Here is a 17157-nt window from a genome sequence, read left to right on the forward strand (position 1 = left end):
GTTCCACAATTTTTTACTTATCTATAGTAATTGATATGCGCTTACCCGCAACACACTCAATTATCAGTCCTTATAGAAGTTACTTATCTACACTTAATATTTTTAAAGGTCGCATATTTACGTGAAACAAAACCGCAAAATCGGATTCGGTGGGAAATAAAATGTCGTATTCGTTGAAAATTGCCGTTAAACATGCAATTCCAAATAAATTATCATTTTAAATATGAAAGTGTCCATTTTGTTTTTTTTTATGAGGCAAATCAATGATATTGAGCTCGTACTGCTTAACCCCTTCGACCCCCTTGGCACAATACATCCCATCAGAAATTCAAAAAATTTTATTGACTAAATGAAGCCTACTTTTACATTGAAATTAAAAGTAGTGGTATTTTATGATAATACGACCATATACATAATGATCCTTGTAATACCAGCCCGTTCCCCCAGTGCGACAGAGAAAACTGACGCAAAGCAGTCTCTGCATCTCTTTCTATTTTGTCAGGTTTATTGACCACGTGACCTAAATGACCAATGAGAAGATCACGTGGTCGATAAATCCGGCCTATTAGACAGAAATGCAGGGACTGCTTTGCGTCAGTTTTCTCTGTCGCCCTGGGGGAACGTCACTGTATTGCAGTAGTCAGTCTATCTTGTATTAATGTCTATGAATACGACCATGTTCCTCAATCATAGGCAACCCATCATTCGTTTAACCTATATGTTTAACTGATGAAAAGTATTTATGTGATTTCAACCAAATTTACTGCTACAAGTGAGTTGATGCTCACTTCTATTTATAAGTAAACCTCTGCAACATAATTGAAATGAATCATTATGAAAAATTAACCGAGGCTGTACAAGACAAAAAATGGCAATATTAGTGTTCCGGGTCATTTTCGGTGACATTAATAATCCCAATGGTTTATTTCACAATGAATCGACGCAAACCGCTGATTCAGGTAGGTATAGAAAAGTTCACCAACAATTTTTATGCTTATTCAGAATTAAAACATGATGAAAATCTATTTCTACCAGCCAATAGGGCAAGCGGGATTTCGTACCGGATTTGGAACAAATGATCACCTACAGAGCATTAAAACGGTAATAGAAAAGACTATCGAATAGAGTCGACCACTCGTTCTAGCTTTTGTAGATTTGCATAAAGCCTTTGACACGGTAGAATTAGACAAAATCCTGGAAGCACTACAAGCATTGACTACCGATATACAAGGTTAATTTACAAGAACGCAACAATCGACAAAGGAGTCCGACAAGGTGATACCTTATCGCCCAAACTGTTTACCGCAGTACTAGAATATGCTTGTAAAAAACTTAACTGAGAAGAGAAAGGCCTGAATATTGACGGTAGAATATTAACAAATTTGACATTCGCAGACGACATACTTTTGATTTCGGACAACCTCAAGGAGATATGTACAATGCTACATGAACTTCAAGTTAGTGTTTGCCAGTGTGGGTCTTAAAATAGACATCTCCAAAACAAAATTCATGACAAACCTAGTACCTAGCGGAAATATCAATATTGGAGACAACGAAGTAAAGCTGGTGGAAAACTACACATACCTTGGACACGAAGCGCTAGCTAAATTGTATATGAATCACCCAAATAAACTAGAAATGCTTCTAAAACCTACTACACTGATGAATTTGTTTCTGGTTTGAAGTATATCTTTTACAAATACAGGCCTAATAGCTTTCGTCAAAGTATTGATAAAAGATTGACAAAGTTCAAGGGCAAAAGCACATTGAAACAATATATTCTGAAAAAAAAACTCTAAAATGAAGAATAAAGACATGGGTAAGATCCGACTCTGATGCTGGTTACACATATGATATAAATATTGATAGGGAAAAGAAACCAAAAAACTTGAAGGTATTTTAGGTACCTTATGTCGTTTTAGCTTTTGACAGATTCTTCATGTAAAACTACTTCACGAAATCAAGTTTCCAGCCATTGGGACTGTCATAAGAACCAGAAAAATAATAAGTTTTTCTCCTTCTCCTCAATAATAAGTTAGAATAGAATAGAAATATACTTTTATTGTCACTGACAATTGTACAATTTTATCGACAAAGCTTACAAAAAGTCAAAAAAATAACAATAACAATTAAAATTTACTAAAATTACATAAATCGTCCATATCACAAAATAAAAAATAACAAAATATACAATTCATACCAAATTCCACTGGAACTTAAGGAAAGAAGTTGTAGATTTAAGTTGCAAAGAGAGATGGTTATATAATTTTTTTACCGAATATAAAATAGACTTCTTTATAAACTCAGTGGACGGGATCGGTAAATACACATCAAAAGTTGAATTTCTGGCGGAGTAGTCATGATTAGGTCTCGCTGGAAAAACATGTAGGTGTTTACGAATTAAGCAAACAGTGTCTAAAATATAGAGAGAGGGAAGAGTTCAATTCCCGTGATTTTTGAAGTAGCTTGTGCAATGTATTTATCTACTGAGGCCAAAAAGATACCGTATTGCTCTTTATTGTAATTTAATAATAACATCAGATTGGGCAGCTGTACTAGAACCCCAAACAGGAAGGATATATCGAAGATGAGACTCCAAAGCATAGCAAGCAAATATGTTATTTTGGAAGATGCTAAATTGATTTTCTTCGAAACAGATCTTATAGCATAGTATGCTGGGCTGGGACTATGCTTACTTAAAAAATCGATATGAAGGGACCATTTAAGGTTGCTAAATACCAAGAAATTTTACACAGTCAACGATACTGATCTGGCTGTTATTAAGAAGCAAGGGTTGAAGAGCTCTTTTATAGGATAATGCTACTATCTTATCGACTTTAAAAGAGAGTAAATTAGAGTGGGGCAGGTTTTTATTTTAAGTCGATCAGAAGTTATATTTGCATGAAGAGTTGCAATATTAGAGTTCCTCCAGGTAATGCTGGTATCATCAGCAAAAAGAAAAATAGGCTGGTATCATCATTAGGCAGATTATAGTCACAGTTTATTTGCAGGAATAATTGGAACGAAATGGCAAGACACTAAGGAAGTATTGTTTCCACACAGATACCTTAACCACTGTAAAACGTAAAGGACTTCATAGCTCGAAAGCAGACGTCTCTTGCTCAGAAGCTATAGCCTTTTAAAACTGTTGTAGGAATAGAGTTGATTTGTGTGACCAAATGTCTGGATTATATGATTGAAACAGAAAGTCGCTCAGATGGTGAAGACAAGTCTTCTTTAGACTCACAATGGTAGCTGCTGTCAATAGTTGCATTATTTACAACCTCTGAATGGCAAGACAGCTGCTGGAAGTTCTGCCACAGTATATGCTCGAAAATATTCTATAAGAAGAACTTCAAAGAAAACAAATAATATGATAAATGCGGTGAATCATTTACCAATCATAGAAAAACCTCGTTGTCATTGCACGATTTTATCTGGAAAGAAAAAAAACCACAAACACAAATGATATGTCAAATGTGCCAGGTACCGATATGGAAAGAATACTTCGCTTCTTACCATTTGTAGAAATGTTTTCTTGCTTATATTTTGATATGATTTAATTCAAATTTCAAATGAACATTATTTTTTATGATTTTTATTGCGTATTAATAAAATGTCGAAAGCCGTTGACAATTTTATTTCACTACCATTGGGATATATCGCTCCACTAAAAAAAATCATTAAGACAATATATCCCAGGATAAAAGAACTCTAAACTGAATTAAAAAAAAAATGTTAATATGATCAAAAACATCCACCGAACCACATTATGTGGCCAAATGATAATGATTAGTTTTTGGTGTGAAAAATGGGATTGAAAGGGTTCACTTATATGTATTCCGAGAGCACTATGGACATTCTGAGCCTAATAATTAATAAAATTGTTCTTTGACTCACCTCCCACAAGTGGTTTTTTAATGCTCACACAATATATTATTTACGTCTGAAAACAAAAACTTACAAATCAAGTGTATTGCGGATTCGATTGTTTTGATTCTTTGAGTGCTAAAATAGTCATTTTTTGACAAGATATTTGACGTTTGTAAAAAAAGTACGAAAAAATACTCTTAAGATAACTGTCCACTTAAGATAAAATCTCAAGATTGGTCTCAGGGTGTGGCCTATTTGAGAGCACTTACGGTCTTGAGATGGGCATGGGAGACTCGCTGGTGACTTCAGTCTCGAGACCAAGACAATTCCGTGTTGATTACAGAGACAACACACCACACAGTCAGTCTACTGTACTGTGTGACTTCCTTGCGCATACACATATTTTCATTCTTCAAAATGGATTAGGGTCAGGCACTAGCTTTATAATTGCGTATACTATTGTGCAAAAACAAAAAAAAAGTGAAAAAAAAGAAATGTTGGATGAGGAAATAGGCGGATCGTCAAATTGACTTGAAGTAGGTACGGTAAATTGCAATGAAGAGAAATTTGTCGTCTGCACCATCGCCACTCTTCACTTTTTTCATTTTCTGTATTTCGTGTGAAAACTGGAAAGTTTTAATACCAATTCATCATACAAACTCATTTTTTTTCTCGATTTCAGTATATCCTTTGATTATTCCTCAAGAATTCTTTTTCTTTGTAAAGAGAAATTAATTGCAAAATTTCATCATCGGCCCAATGTCGCGCACTGATTTTTTAGCAAGTCAATATTTACTTTTTCACTAAACACCAAACTGAGACTAGTCTGAGCTCTTCTGGCAGGGACAGAAGACTGGAGATTAGATCTCGAGTACTGAAATAACCATGTCCACTTGTGACAAGCACTCTCGGCTACACGTCACAACTTGTCTATGAGAGGTCTCTCAGAACGATATACATTTGTGACTGCTCTCGAGACTATTTTGTCTCAAATGGACACTTAGCTTTAGAACTTCAGAAAACTGACTCAAAACTGAATAAGAGATTTCACAAAAATTCAGTGGAAACATCATGTAGGATAATAGTTGTTCACCAACGTTCAATACCTGGAACAGATCTTTTTACAATATGATCAGGTACAAACGTATTCCCGAAACATTTAGTAGTCTTTCTTGAAAGCCTAGATCTGTTGGACTAAACCATAGATGTAGACAAACGGTGTCTTTGTGACTTTTTTTTCATCTTAATAACATAACTCAAAAATTCAATAACTAAACAAATGCTTCATCAAATTATATTACTTGGTAATCTATATAACAACTCATTAGCAATATCAATTAAAAAATACGGGGAAATGCACCGTATAGTCGGTGATTGTCTATAAAAGTATGTAAAACATTTTATTACGCTTTCATAACAATGAAACAAAGACGTAACCATTTTACTTTTTAAGGGATAGGAATGTTAACTTATTAGATAAAGATAAGCATAAAGTTCGCACCATTTATATTTTAAAGTTTATTTTTACGATTTAAGACATAATTGACATATACGTAAATGGGTAAATGGTAGCGTAGAATCTCGAAGGCATGTATGGCGAAGGCGGTAGGAAGTGCCGACATTCACGTTGTAAAAAAACTGGAGCGATGGGCCAGCTACCCGTCATCTGTAAAAATCTTACTTTGCTAAAAATCTTAAATCCATGCTCCGGAACAAGGACAACGCCATCGGAAAACGACTATGGGAACGGAAAGGGACATTGAATTGTTAAACGTGGAATATACAAGGAATAAGAACAAAGACATTCTACAACTTGAAAAACATAAGTTTGTGTATTGCTCTATCTGAAACAAAAAGGAAAGGAAAGGGAACCCAGAACTGTGGAAAATAGATTCACATATACAGTGGCGTTAAAAAGAAGAACATGCCAAAATAGGTTTATCGATACTTATGCAGAAAAAATACAAGAAGAATATAGCTAGTTGGGAAGAAATAGATGATAGACGGATACAATGCAACTTAAACTTGAAAGGGTGAAAGACTCCAACAATCGCCCACTGTCGACCTAACCATATCGCACTTTTGGGAGAAAAATAAGATTATTATGCAATACTAAATCACACAAATAGATATTGAAACAAAAGGCCAGGATACAAATGGATGACATCAGAGTATATCGATCCGTAGAATGTGGAAGTGATCATCATTTAATACAAGACAAGTTGGTAATACCCAAATCCGAAATATCAAGCACTAACAAAGCCAATTGGAGAATAACAACAAACTAATAGAATTGGATACACCACAATATAATTTAAAAGTTTAGAGAACGAATGTTTCACAACTTTGTACCAACAGAGATTAGACCAAATTGATTCCACAAGAGTATAACCACGAACCAATGGAGAACTTACACAAGATGGTTATTAAAGGAAGGCACTAAGCAACAAAATAAGCACTGGGATATAAAGAAACTAGAAAAAGAACAAAACATTTCTAGTGGAACAATTCAAACTCCAAGAATTAAGAGAAGAGAAACAACGATTATATCACAGATGGTTAAGCAGCAAAATAGAGCACTATAAGGTATAATACAAAGACGGAGATGATATAAGTGAGCATCCAATCGACGACCAGTTGTGTCCGCTCCTTAAAGTGATGTGGATTTGCAAGAGGCCATAATTGTTTATTGTCTGTTTATCTGGTAAAAAACGCAAAATAAAGTAAAGGTTGGTGAATCGCCCTCGCAAATAATATTGGTAATTTCTTCCCATCCTCGTTTTTTCCCTTCTCGATCACTGTATTCTTCAGAAGATATGTATATCCCAAATTGTCCCACGGCTTTACAACTTACCAAATTAATTTTTGAGATTGTTATGGTGTTGATACAAGCATGCTATTTAGGGTGGCAGTGAATAAAATTAAAATAGCTATGATGGTAACCAACGTTCTGAAAGGACAGAGTACATGAAGAAGAAGAATTAATTTTTCTGTGTCAAGTCATTTTTAAAAACGTTGGGGATAGGTCTGGTTGACATAAGTGCGCGGGTACTGAAGGCAGCCATATTCATTTCTATTCTCAATATTTGTATAATATAATATATAGCATTTTTTAAATAAATTATCAAATATTGAATTTAATTCAAATAATATTTTAGAAAATTTTGACATAGTTTATTTACAAATGTGCCATTAGATAGGACTTCAAAAATATTCAGAACCAAAATTAGAGAATGATAATACTTTGACAACTAGAACAAGACTAAATGTATCAGCTACAATGGAGTTATTGACATTATGATTTGATAATACCTATTTTCAACTAAATAATGAATTCTAGAAACAACATTTAGGTCTAGCAATAGGTTTTTAACTTCGCTATTAGCATATTTGAAAACAAATATTATTTCTGAACAAAATTTAAAATCCACAGTGTGGTGGACATATGTAGATTATGTGTTCTCAATATGGCTTCATGGATCAGACTTGTTGGACACATTCCTAAAGCGCAGGAGCTTGAAACTGCTGAAAAATTGGTTAAATTGCACTATAATTTTTTGCACGTAACTCAAGACCTTTCAATCCTTTTGTCCCTCCTTACATGACGGCCATGTCCGGTCATTTGACTTAGTGAATATTTTCACGCTTCGGTGCCGGTCTTTAGAGAAGTCTGGCTCGGAATTGAAAAAACTTAATTTGTAATTTACCGCTTTAATGGTTTACGCACACTCCACGGTTATGTGTTCAACCGGCTAGTCATTTTAATTTAATTAATAACTGTCTGGAGATTATCATCGATAGCGATGAACAAGTGGTATGACATTCTAAGCTAAGACATCCATCGTACTTAATCTCGAATTTAATGGATGTTGCGAAATTGGTAGGTCAAGTTAAATATAGATACGTCGTCGTTGTGGATTTATAAAAATAGCTTAAAAATATTTCACTCAAAACAAAGTGTGTATTAATTAAAGAAGGTAATTTTTAAATGTATTCTCTGCCTGTTAAATACTTAGAATACTAGAATTTTTTAATTTGTTTTTCTTTTGTTTTCAAATCTGGCCAACAATACACATTTTTAATAATATATTATACCCTTAAGCTGGACATTGAACTTTGCTTATGATATACAATATAGTTTAGTTCTTTTTTCTTTACGTTTATCCCTCCCGTGCTTTTTTTAAAGCAAATGTCAGTGAAAGGGTTAAAAGTAATGAAGAATTCGTTATGGTATTTTTCTTCCATTAATTAACCAGATGCATTCCAAACAGTTTTTAAAATATATTGTTTATATTCTTTACTATTAATTTACTTTGTATGAGAGGTCCAAATTTGCTGGTTTTTCGGTGCATGTTGATCTATTTATTTGATGTGTTGATTTAGCACTAGGTGCGGAGAGGAAAGGCTCGTCAGATATGGCGAGTACCGAGGAAATGAAATACTCCGGGTGGACCAGCAAAACCAGGAGGGTCAACTGGCAGCAGGATTTACTCTTAGTAGAGCAACGGAGGAGCTAACATTTTATAGGGCCAACGGCGCGGTGGTATATATAGATTCAGTTAGATGTACTATGAACTAATAACTCGCTCTCTCTCTTCAATCCTGACCCCCCGGAGGGAGTGTAGTGGTCATCGTGATGTCTTGTAGTGTCACTAATAACTAGCACCCCTCAAATAAACCCTAATTCAGAAACAGACAGGAGAGAAGACCAAACTGGTCTTTTTGTTAGGGCTTTTGGCTTGAAACGGTAAACGTAAATTGGATTTTGGAAATTAAGAACATTAAGGATAGTTGAGAAGTTGAGGTAGGTCGAGAAGGGGAGATGGATGGACACATAAGTTAAATATCCTAGGACTTATTGAGCTGGGGTAGCTTGAGTTTGGAGAGGTATTTACTCATAAAGAAGGATTCTTGTACTCCGGTAAGAGTGTGGTTGAGGCACAGTGCCTTATCACAAGTCCTTTGAATGAAAGAATAATAACAGCTTGTTTTAAAGGAGAAGTGAGAAATATAACTGTCGTTCAGTGCTACGTCTCTACCCAATTTTCCGAAGCCGAGGCAAAAACAGACTTCTCTACCACTTTTCGTAGTGTGTTGAGTGAGATAAATAGCAGAGACAACCAAATAGCAATAGAAGACTTCAACGCGAAAGTTTGCAGCGATAACGAGTGACCAGCATATAATGGGATCTCATGTTATTTATAGCAAACGGAATGGAAAAGGGATTTTTTTAAATAACGGGTATTGTTGGATGGATCACCATGAAAACTGAAGTCAGGCAAGGCTCCATTGCACCCATTTTTTTATTTTTAGTGCTGAACTCTATTATGAGGAAGGTGAAAAAAAAACCGGAGGAGTGCTCTAGCTAGTCATCTGGATGACCCCCACTTTGCAGACTACGTCTTTTAGCGCAAAGGTTTACCGAGATGAAACATAAATTAAACGCATTAAAGCGGGACGATGAAGCTGTATATCTTAGGGTTAGTGCTCCTAAGATCAAGTAGATACGATTTAATGCAGCAAATATAGATCATCCCTTGGATGTCGGAGATGAGCCAGAAGAGGTAATGGTTTCGATTTTATGTCTAGGAAGCGTTATCATAGCGGCTGTAGGGGCCCTGGATGGTATTAAAATTTGCGTTAGAAAGCTGCATTTGTTCAAATCTATCCTACTTGCAGACATAAATCTTCCAAAATACTAAGCTTAGTATCTTTAACACCAGAATTAAGTTTGTCTAATATGCTTGTGGGACCTGGAAAGTCGAAAGAAAAATAACATCTTATCTCCAGGAGTATATCTATGTTTATCTCAAATCGCAATCTCTAGCGAATCCTGAACATTTGATGGTCTGAAATCATTTGAAACGAAGACTTGTGGATGAAGATAAGACAAACGTGTGTTGAAATGCAGATAAGAGAACGGAATTAGAGTAGGCTGGTCACACTCTGCTATTGAAAAGAAAAGTTTTCCATCTGGAATCGGCGAGCGAGGTAGACTCCGTTCCTGGTAGAAGACCAATGGCAAGGAAGCACGAAGCATTGAGAAGTCTTTAAGTGGACTGAGAAATCTCTGGAAATAGAGATGGGTGTTGGATTATCCTGGATGTCTTGCTCCCCAGGATGTTAAAGGAAGTAAGTAGAACCAAGTACCGAAAATTAAACTCAAATACTTATTTACACTATTTATTTACTACTTGCACAATTGTTATTGCATTCTATAAAATATAGCTTATCATAATACTACAGCGCATTTTTTTGTACGCATACAGCAACATGTTATAAAATTGTCTTGGTCGTCGGTGAGTAATCGAACATTACAGAATGTATTTGTACACCACCTGTCCTAATTTGCCTATTGTCCGGCGTTACAATATAAAAGTGTATCATATGAAAAAGTTTTAAAGTCATCAATCTTGTTTAAATTTATTTTTAAGTGAAAATACCTAAAACGAATGAATTTGAGTTTAGTGGAATTGTGGAGCTGGAAAAATTAATAAAATCCAAGCCAGACAAAAACATTGATGTTCCAATTTACCCGCCAGCAAACAATGTTTTTATTGGTTTTTTTAAGATTTTGGTTCATGAGGAGAATTGTCCGTCTAAAATATTTTTCTATGTATCAAACAGAATGATTATTTTTGTACTAAAGAGACAAACTCTACGAATATTTTTTGATGGCATTTGTATTAAATTTATTGCTTTGTTTCAGATTCAAAAATGGATTCATTTACACATACATCGGAGAAGTATGCGTCTCTGTCAATCCATACAGAACCAAAAACATTTATGGAATGGAACAAGTCAATCAATATAAAGGTAAGCATATTTTTATCTTGAGAGTATTTATCTTTTCCGCTTCTGTTGTTTTCAGCGGTCTTTTGGTTTATCTTGTAAAAACTATAGTTATATCGGTGTAGTTTTGTCACGTATAAATATAATAATATTCAATGGGGATATACGTTCAGCCTCAGAAAAACAGCACAAACAACATACAATCTAGATGGTTTTAATGACGACTCCACGGTTTTCAACAGACTATCAGAAAAGATTAAAAATAAACCTAAAAGTACACCAGAAAAAATTTACGTTGCTCTAAAAACATATCTGCCACAGGAGGCAAAAGAAGCCATAGAAGGAAAGACCATAAACAAAAAAATAGAAACGATTGGTGGAATAAAGAATTAGAAGACCGTGTGAAATAAAAGAAAAAATTATATAATAAATGGCTAAATACTAAATGTATCATGTGTACAATGTGACCATGAAGGTAGATTGTAGAAGGTAGAAGGTAGAAATAAGCAAACATCCATAAATACAAAAAAAATGCACATGGTTTACCTTACAAAAGATATGCAGCAATATTATGATGAAAGTGAAGAAAATGGCTTAATTTATGAACCATACGGATTAAAAAAGTACAAAAAGTTCAGTTTGAGTCAAAAAAAACCGAACTACGTCAGTTTTGTACAAGTTAAAAAAGAGTTCAAAGAACTGACATGTTGGAAAATTTAAGTGTAAGTAACAAAGCAAAAAACTCATATTATTATCCAATATGGATGAACAAACAAAGTTCCAAAGGTAGCACAGATATTACTTCATAATAGAAATTATAATATTTTATATATAACTTTATTATTAAATCGGCTAGTTATAAGCAATAAGTGACAAAGTACAATTACTGGCCAAGGCACGAGGCGACCACTTCAAAGGTTGTATCAGAAGAAATCCAAGACATAAACAGGTATTAGTTTGAAAGTGTGTTAAATTAAATAGGTACAAGAAATTAAATTAGACTTACTCACAATCAATTTAATTTTACTTCCAAACGACCGGTTTCGCTTTCTATACTTTGCAAAGCATCTTCAGGTCAAACGGTATAAGGTAAATTAAATGCTGAAATTATAAAAAGCCCATATTAGGATGCTGTCTTATAAAGATAAAGATCAAAAAAGGGTTATAGTAATTATGATAATATTACATGCCTGTGTTTATTAATATGCATAAAATTGATTTAGCAGACAAAGTGAAAACCCACAAATTGGTAAGAGATAATCTATTGAATTGTAATAAATTAGAAACAATCAAAATACTACTTACATTCCTGTACAAGAATTTTTAGATAATGATTCCTGATACATAGTTCAAACTATCCTATAATTGCTGATGGTGGGGGATCTTCGGTTAATGTTGTAACTGTCTGACAATTAACGAGGAAGTTTCTTGAGGGGAGAGATGTTAACAAATGAAATAGGAGTAAGGTATGTGTGATTGTTTGTTAAATGAAAGTGAAATTTATATAATATAAATTATTTGAATAATTTAAATAATATAAAACATTAAACTGGTGTAAACGTTGATGAAGGTTGTCTTCTTCGTTCACTACTAGCTCTGAATTATCTACATAGCATAAAATGTTAAGCGCTCATTTAATTTTCCTTCATTTTACGCAATTCTCTTATTATTTCGTCCACGATAGAAGTTGGCTCAATGCATCACCCTAGCGGATACCATTGTCAACCGATATTGATTCTTATTTATCTTCACTTGCCATAGTTCATTCTTATTCTGTTCAGTCAGGCTCACATTCGTCTTGTTGGTCGAAACCCTCTGGCTTGCTTGTAATATATGGCATACTCCGGGTGGTAGACGGTGCATTTTTCTTGTCAAGGGTCGGTTATCTTGAATGGGCTTCAATATGTTTGGTTTCCGGGCTGTGCAATCACACCGCTGCATGGTACTTCGCAACGGGATACACTAGTCTCATGACTGTCGATCTATGTGTGTAACTTTAGCAGAATATTATTTCGTGTTTTGAGTTTTGCATTTTTCCTTCATTAAAAATGTTCTTTGAAGCTACTAAGCGTTCTATCGAGTGTTACGTCACACCTAGCTATTTTGGATGTTTAGTATGGCTATAGACGCATGTTGAGGATTTCCTGGATAGACAGAGTTATCAACGAATAAGTACTACATAGAAAGGGTAAAAAGCGCCAACTAGTCATAACCATAAAACGTCGCAAACTAGAATACCTGGGCCATATAGTGCGCAATGAACAACCATACAACCTACTTCGGACCATAATTCAAGGTAAAGTGCATGGGAAAAGACGTCCAGGACGAAGAAGAATATCCTGGCTGCATAACCTGCGAAAATGGTTTAACTTAACCACTACCGGACTTTTCAGGGCAGCAGTCAACAAAGTCAGAATAGCCATGTTAGTGTCCAACATCCGTAACGGATAGGCACCATAAGAAGAAGGGACTGTCCTCAAAATGGATTTTTAATTGGTAGTTGGTCAGTCTGTTGATTAAATGAATGCACAATAATTCCGTCTTAAAGGTATTCGATTGCAATCTCCAGCGGCGGAAATATCTTCAGATGGTAACCAGATCTTTTGTTAAAATTTGCGCACTAGTCTCCAATTCTTTGTGGCTGGTAACAAGTGCCCAATCGTCTGCATATGCGAACTTCTTTGATGTGTTTTTGAGCATGTGTGATGATAATTCAGAAACATTCCCGAACACACATCGTCGCCTTGAGATGCAACCGTTATATGTTATGTGTATGTACGTCGAAATAAGCATGTTCATTACAAATGTTTCAAAAAGTTTGTAGACCATATTTAAAAGTGCAATTTGGCGGTAATCTTTTGGTAAATCGTTAGCTTTAACTGATTTTAAAATGGCGACGAATTTTGTTCGTTTGAGTTGGTGAGGTTATATGAATTTTTGTTGTTTCCATTTACAGTTTTTGTACCAAACGTTTCGCCATCTTTTACCTCCTTTTTAATTGTTCCCAATTGAGATTGATGTCGTCTTCCCTTGTTATCGCATTTGGTTCTATTTTATAATAATGTTTTCCAATAATATATTATGATCACTACTTATAGCGATTGAGTTTAATAGTTTAACGTCCATTATGGATAGTGTGAATAGAACAATTTCTTTTCTTTGCTTGTTCGTATTTTTCCAGTGCACTATAAATGCTGGGTACTGCATTTAGCCTTTTCCTTACTTTTTCGTTTCTTGCAGAGCGCCTATATCGATTTCGTTGGTGATGTTAGTTTCTTTAGTGTTTCTTGACAGTTGTTATTAAACGATCTTAGGTTTCATGTAGTGAAGAGCAGGATATCTATCTTGACCATCTCGTAGTCCGTTTTTCTCGCTTGAGTTCCTATCAACAGATTTATCCGGTTTTTGGTAATATTGTTCTGAAGTTATTTTCTTTTGGCATCTTAAAGCAATTACTATTTTTATTGGGAATAAGGCATACTTTAATTTTAAAATAAGTTTATTGACGTTTCAATTTCCACTTCGGAAATCAAAACATAAAACATGCTCACAGCACCAAAAACGTTTTTGGTATTATGAGCATGTTTTATTTTTTATTTTGGTTAGGATGGTTACTTGGTTCAAGAATTTTCCTTCTATATCTGGGCTTAGGGAGGGCAACATGATTCTTGAGCTACTCAATCCACATTCACATAAAAAAAAATTCCTATAGACGAATTTAATTTTCGGTTCTCTCTATATTTATACTGTCTTCAGCTAATTGACTGCGTCGAAAGTTTATAATAATACTTTCTAAATTATTTTTAGTGTCCTTGTGTTACTCATAAATATCCTTGATATCGAATCTAATTTATTTATAAGAATGTTATGTTAATTAATTGTTGAATTTTACATTTTAAGCTTAATTAAAAGAATAGCGTAAAATAACACCGTTCACAACAATGATTAAAAATTTGTTTTATGACTAGTAACTATGTGAAACAGAAGTAAACGGTAAGACTAACACAGCCGGTTTAATTCTTTGCTTCGATGATCTTTTGTAATAAAATATTCCCACAATTTCGTTCAATGTATTTTAAGAGAATTTACAAAATGTACGAAATATATTATAAGGATTATAAGGAAATATATACATTATTGCAAAAACTGGAAAAAGACAAAATAATCTAGTAATAGTAATAGGTAACTTCGGTGAAGAAGTGACAAATAATAACGGAAATAGACCTATGTACACAATTTGACCTGAAAATCATGAATGGATGTTATCCCCACAAAAATTTACGTAAATATACTTGGCATCAGAACACAAGACTGCATGCCATAAGTCAGTTAAAAAATATCCGTAAGGGGCGCTTACGTCGAGGTTTGGTATTAAATCATAACCTCATATTATTCCTCATAACTTCCTATTTTTTTAAATTTTCTGCCTCATAGTTAACCAATAAAATAATGCAAATTAAATCTTGTTTAAGTCTTGTATTTCCCAAGTTTAAAACAAATTATACTTGTTAAATAGAAACAAGTCACAAATATAATATGTAAAACTAATAAAAAAAAATAAATGCTGTCCCATCAGGAATTCAATTGATCAATATAGTAGTGAAAATAATTTTCACAAAGTGTTACTTATTCTATTTTTAAAATTACATATCATAAAACAGTTATAACAGAACACTAAGATAGAACATTCATGTGTGCAGCAGAGAACGTCTGATTGAATTATGCGAACTAAACAACGTAAAAATCACCAACGGATTCTTCAGACATAAAAATATTCATAAATATACATGGACGCAAGAAACACGAAAACTGAAATCGATAATAGACTACATAATAATCAAACAAGATACCACACTAAAGATCAAAGATGTGCGAGTCAGAAGAGGATCAGAATGTGGAACGGACCATAAACTACTGTCGGCAAAAATGGGCATTAATTGGAAACATAACAAGACCTCCTGTACAGAAGAATTGTTGAATACTATAAGAGAAAAACAATACAATATAGAACTACTCCAAGAACAATCAATAAGAGAACTATACCAACAACGTCTAGACTAAAAATTAGCTTGTTAGCTTGGGACCCGTAGCTGCCCTTTTTGGTGTCAGGTTGGCTGCCTTTAGTCTCCTTCTGACTCTCCAAACGCTGGTCACCACACCTCGGACCTCTCTAAGCACTTTTGAATTTAACACCACTCCAATGGCAATTTCTCAGGGATTTCGATACAAGAAATCGATCATCTCTCTCCGTTGTTATTCGTTTACGGCCTCCTTGTCGACGGATAAAATCAACAGTATCTTGGTACGGACGATACACTCGGGACACAGCAGATTGGCTTAAATTTAATCAATTTGTCACAGCCCTCTGGCTCAGGTCTTCCCTCAATATTGCTACTGCTTGAGTTGAGTTGACGGACGTGGTATCCATTTGCATTGCAGTTGCGAACTTAAGTGACTGATATATGTATTAGTGCCTTGCTATGGAAATTAAACCGGAATACAATAAATCGACTTAACGCGTTTGAAATCTGGACATTTGGAAGATGGTTAAGGATTCCATGGGTAGATAGAATCACGAATACAGAAGTGTTAAGGAGAATAGGCAGAGAGAGGGAAATGGAAAATCCAATAAAAGAAAGGAAATTGCAATATCTCGGACATGTGATGAGAGGCGAACGATACAACATCTTGAGACTCATAATTCAAGGAAAAGTAGAGGGTAGGAGAAGCGTAGGAAGAAGACGCGTTTCCTGGTTGAAGAACCAGAGAAAGTGGTTTGGTTGCAGCTCAAGGCAATTGTTCAGAGCAGCTGCCTCGAAGGTCAGAATAGCCATGATGATTGCCAACCTTCGTCGCGGAGATGGCACTTAAAGAAGAAGAAGATGGAAATTAATGTGTACGATGTTAACCGACGCGTTAAGTCGGTGCGCGTCGATTCCAATGAGTCAAATTCTGACCCCCTCTCTACGTGTTGCATTATTTATTTGTAATGCGTCATCCAATTCACGAAAAAAATAAAAATTTTTTAAAACTCAATAATAAGGTTAATGATTGTACAGTAAATATTTTTTTTTATTTACACTTTTTAGATTGAAACAGGAGACGTACTTTGACAAAATAATTTTGAGTCAATTATTTTGCACTCAAGTGTAGTTACGTAAAAATTCAAATATAAAATTTGAAAAAAATCATATCAAATCGAGCTAAATTTTTTGTTCGCTAGTATATTGTGGTGAAAATATCTTTTTAATTGTTATTAACTTGTCGAAATGCTGTATTATCCTTTATTTACGTAGGATCTCTTACTTTGTTTCACCATAAATTCTTATGGTTATAATCGCAATTAAATATTAAGCAAAAACAAACCACTTGATACTTTTCCAGCGATTCTATGTTAAAAACATGTAGGAAAAAAGTCGATAGCACTCCATATCTAATCTAATCTTTAGGGATTTCAGTCTCGTTTAGTTTTTATTGGATCGTAGAAAGGAA

The 17157-nt window shown here is 34.4% G+C and overlaps 1 protein-coding gene across 2 annotated transcripts in view; it reads left to right on the plus strand.

Annotated features, from left to right (window-relative positions):
• Positions 1-17157, plus strand: part of Myo31DF (Unconventional myosin ID) — a 112522-nt gene that overhangs the window by 63353 nt on the left and 32012 nt on the right. For both annotated transcript variants that reach the window (XM_072542645.1, XM_072542650.1), the window contains exon 2: positions 10583-10689. In XM_072542645.1, coding sequence (XP_072398746.1) covers positions 10583-10689 — 107 coding nt within the window. The remainder of the gene's footprint in view (positions 1-10582; positions 10690-17157) is intronic.

This window comes from Diabrotica undecimpunctata, chromosome 1 (genome assembly GCF_040954645.1).
Source record: "Diabrotica undecimpunctata isolate CICGRU chromosome 1, icDiaUnde3, whole genome shotgun sequence".
Lineage (NCBI taxonomy): Eukaryota > Metazoa > Arthropoda > Insecta > Coleoptera > Chrysomelidae > Diabrotica > Diabrotica undecimpunctata.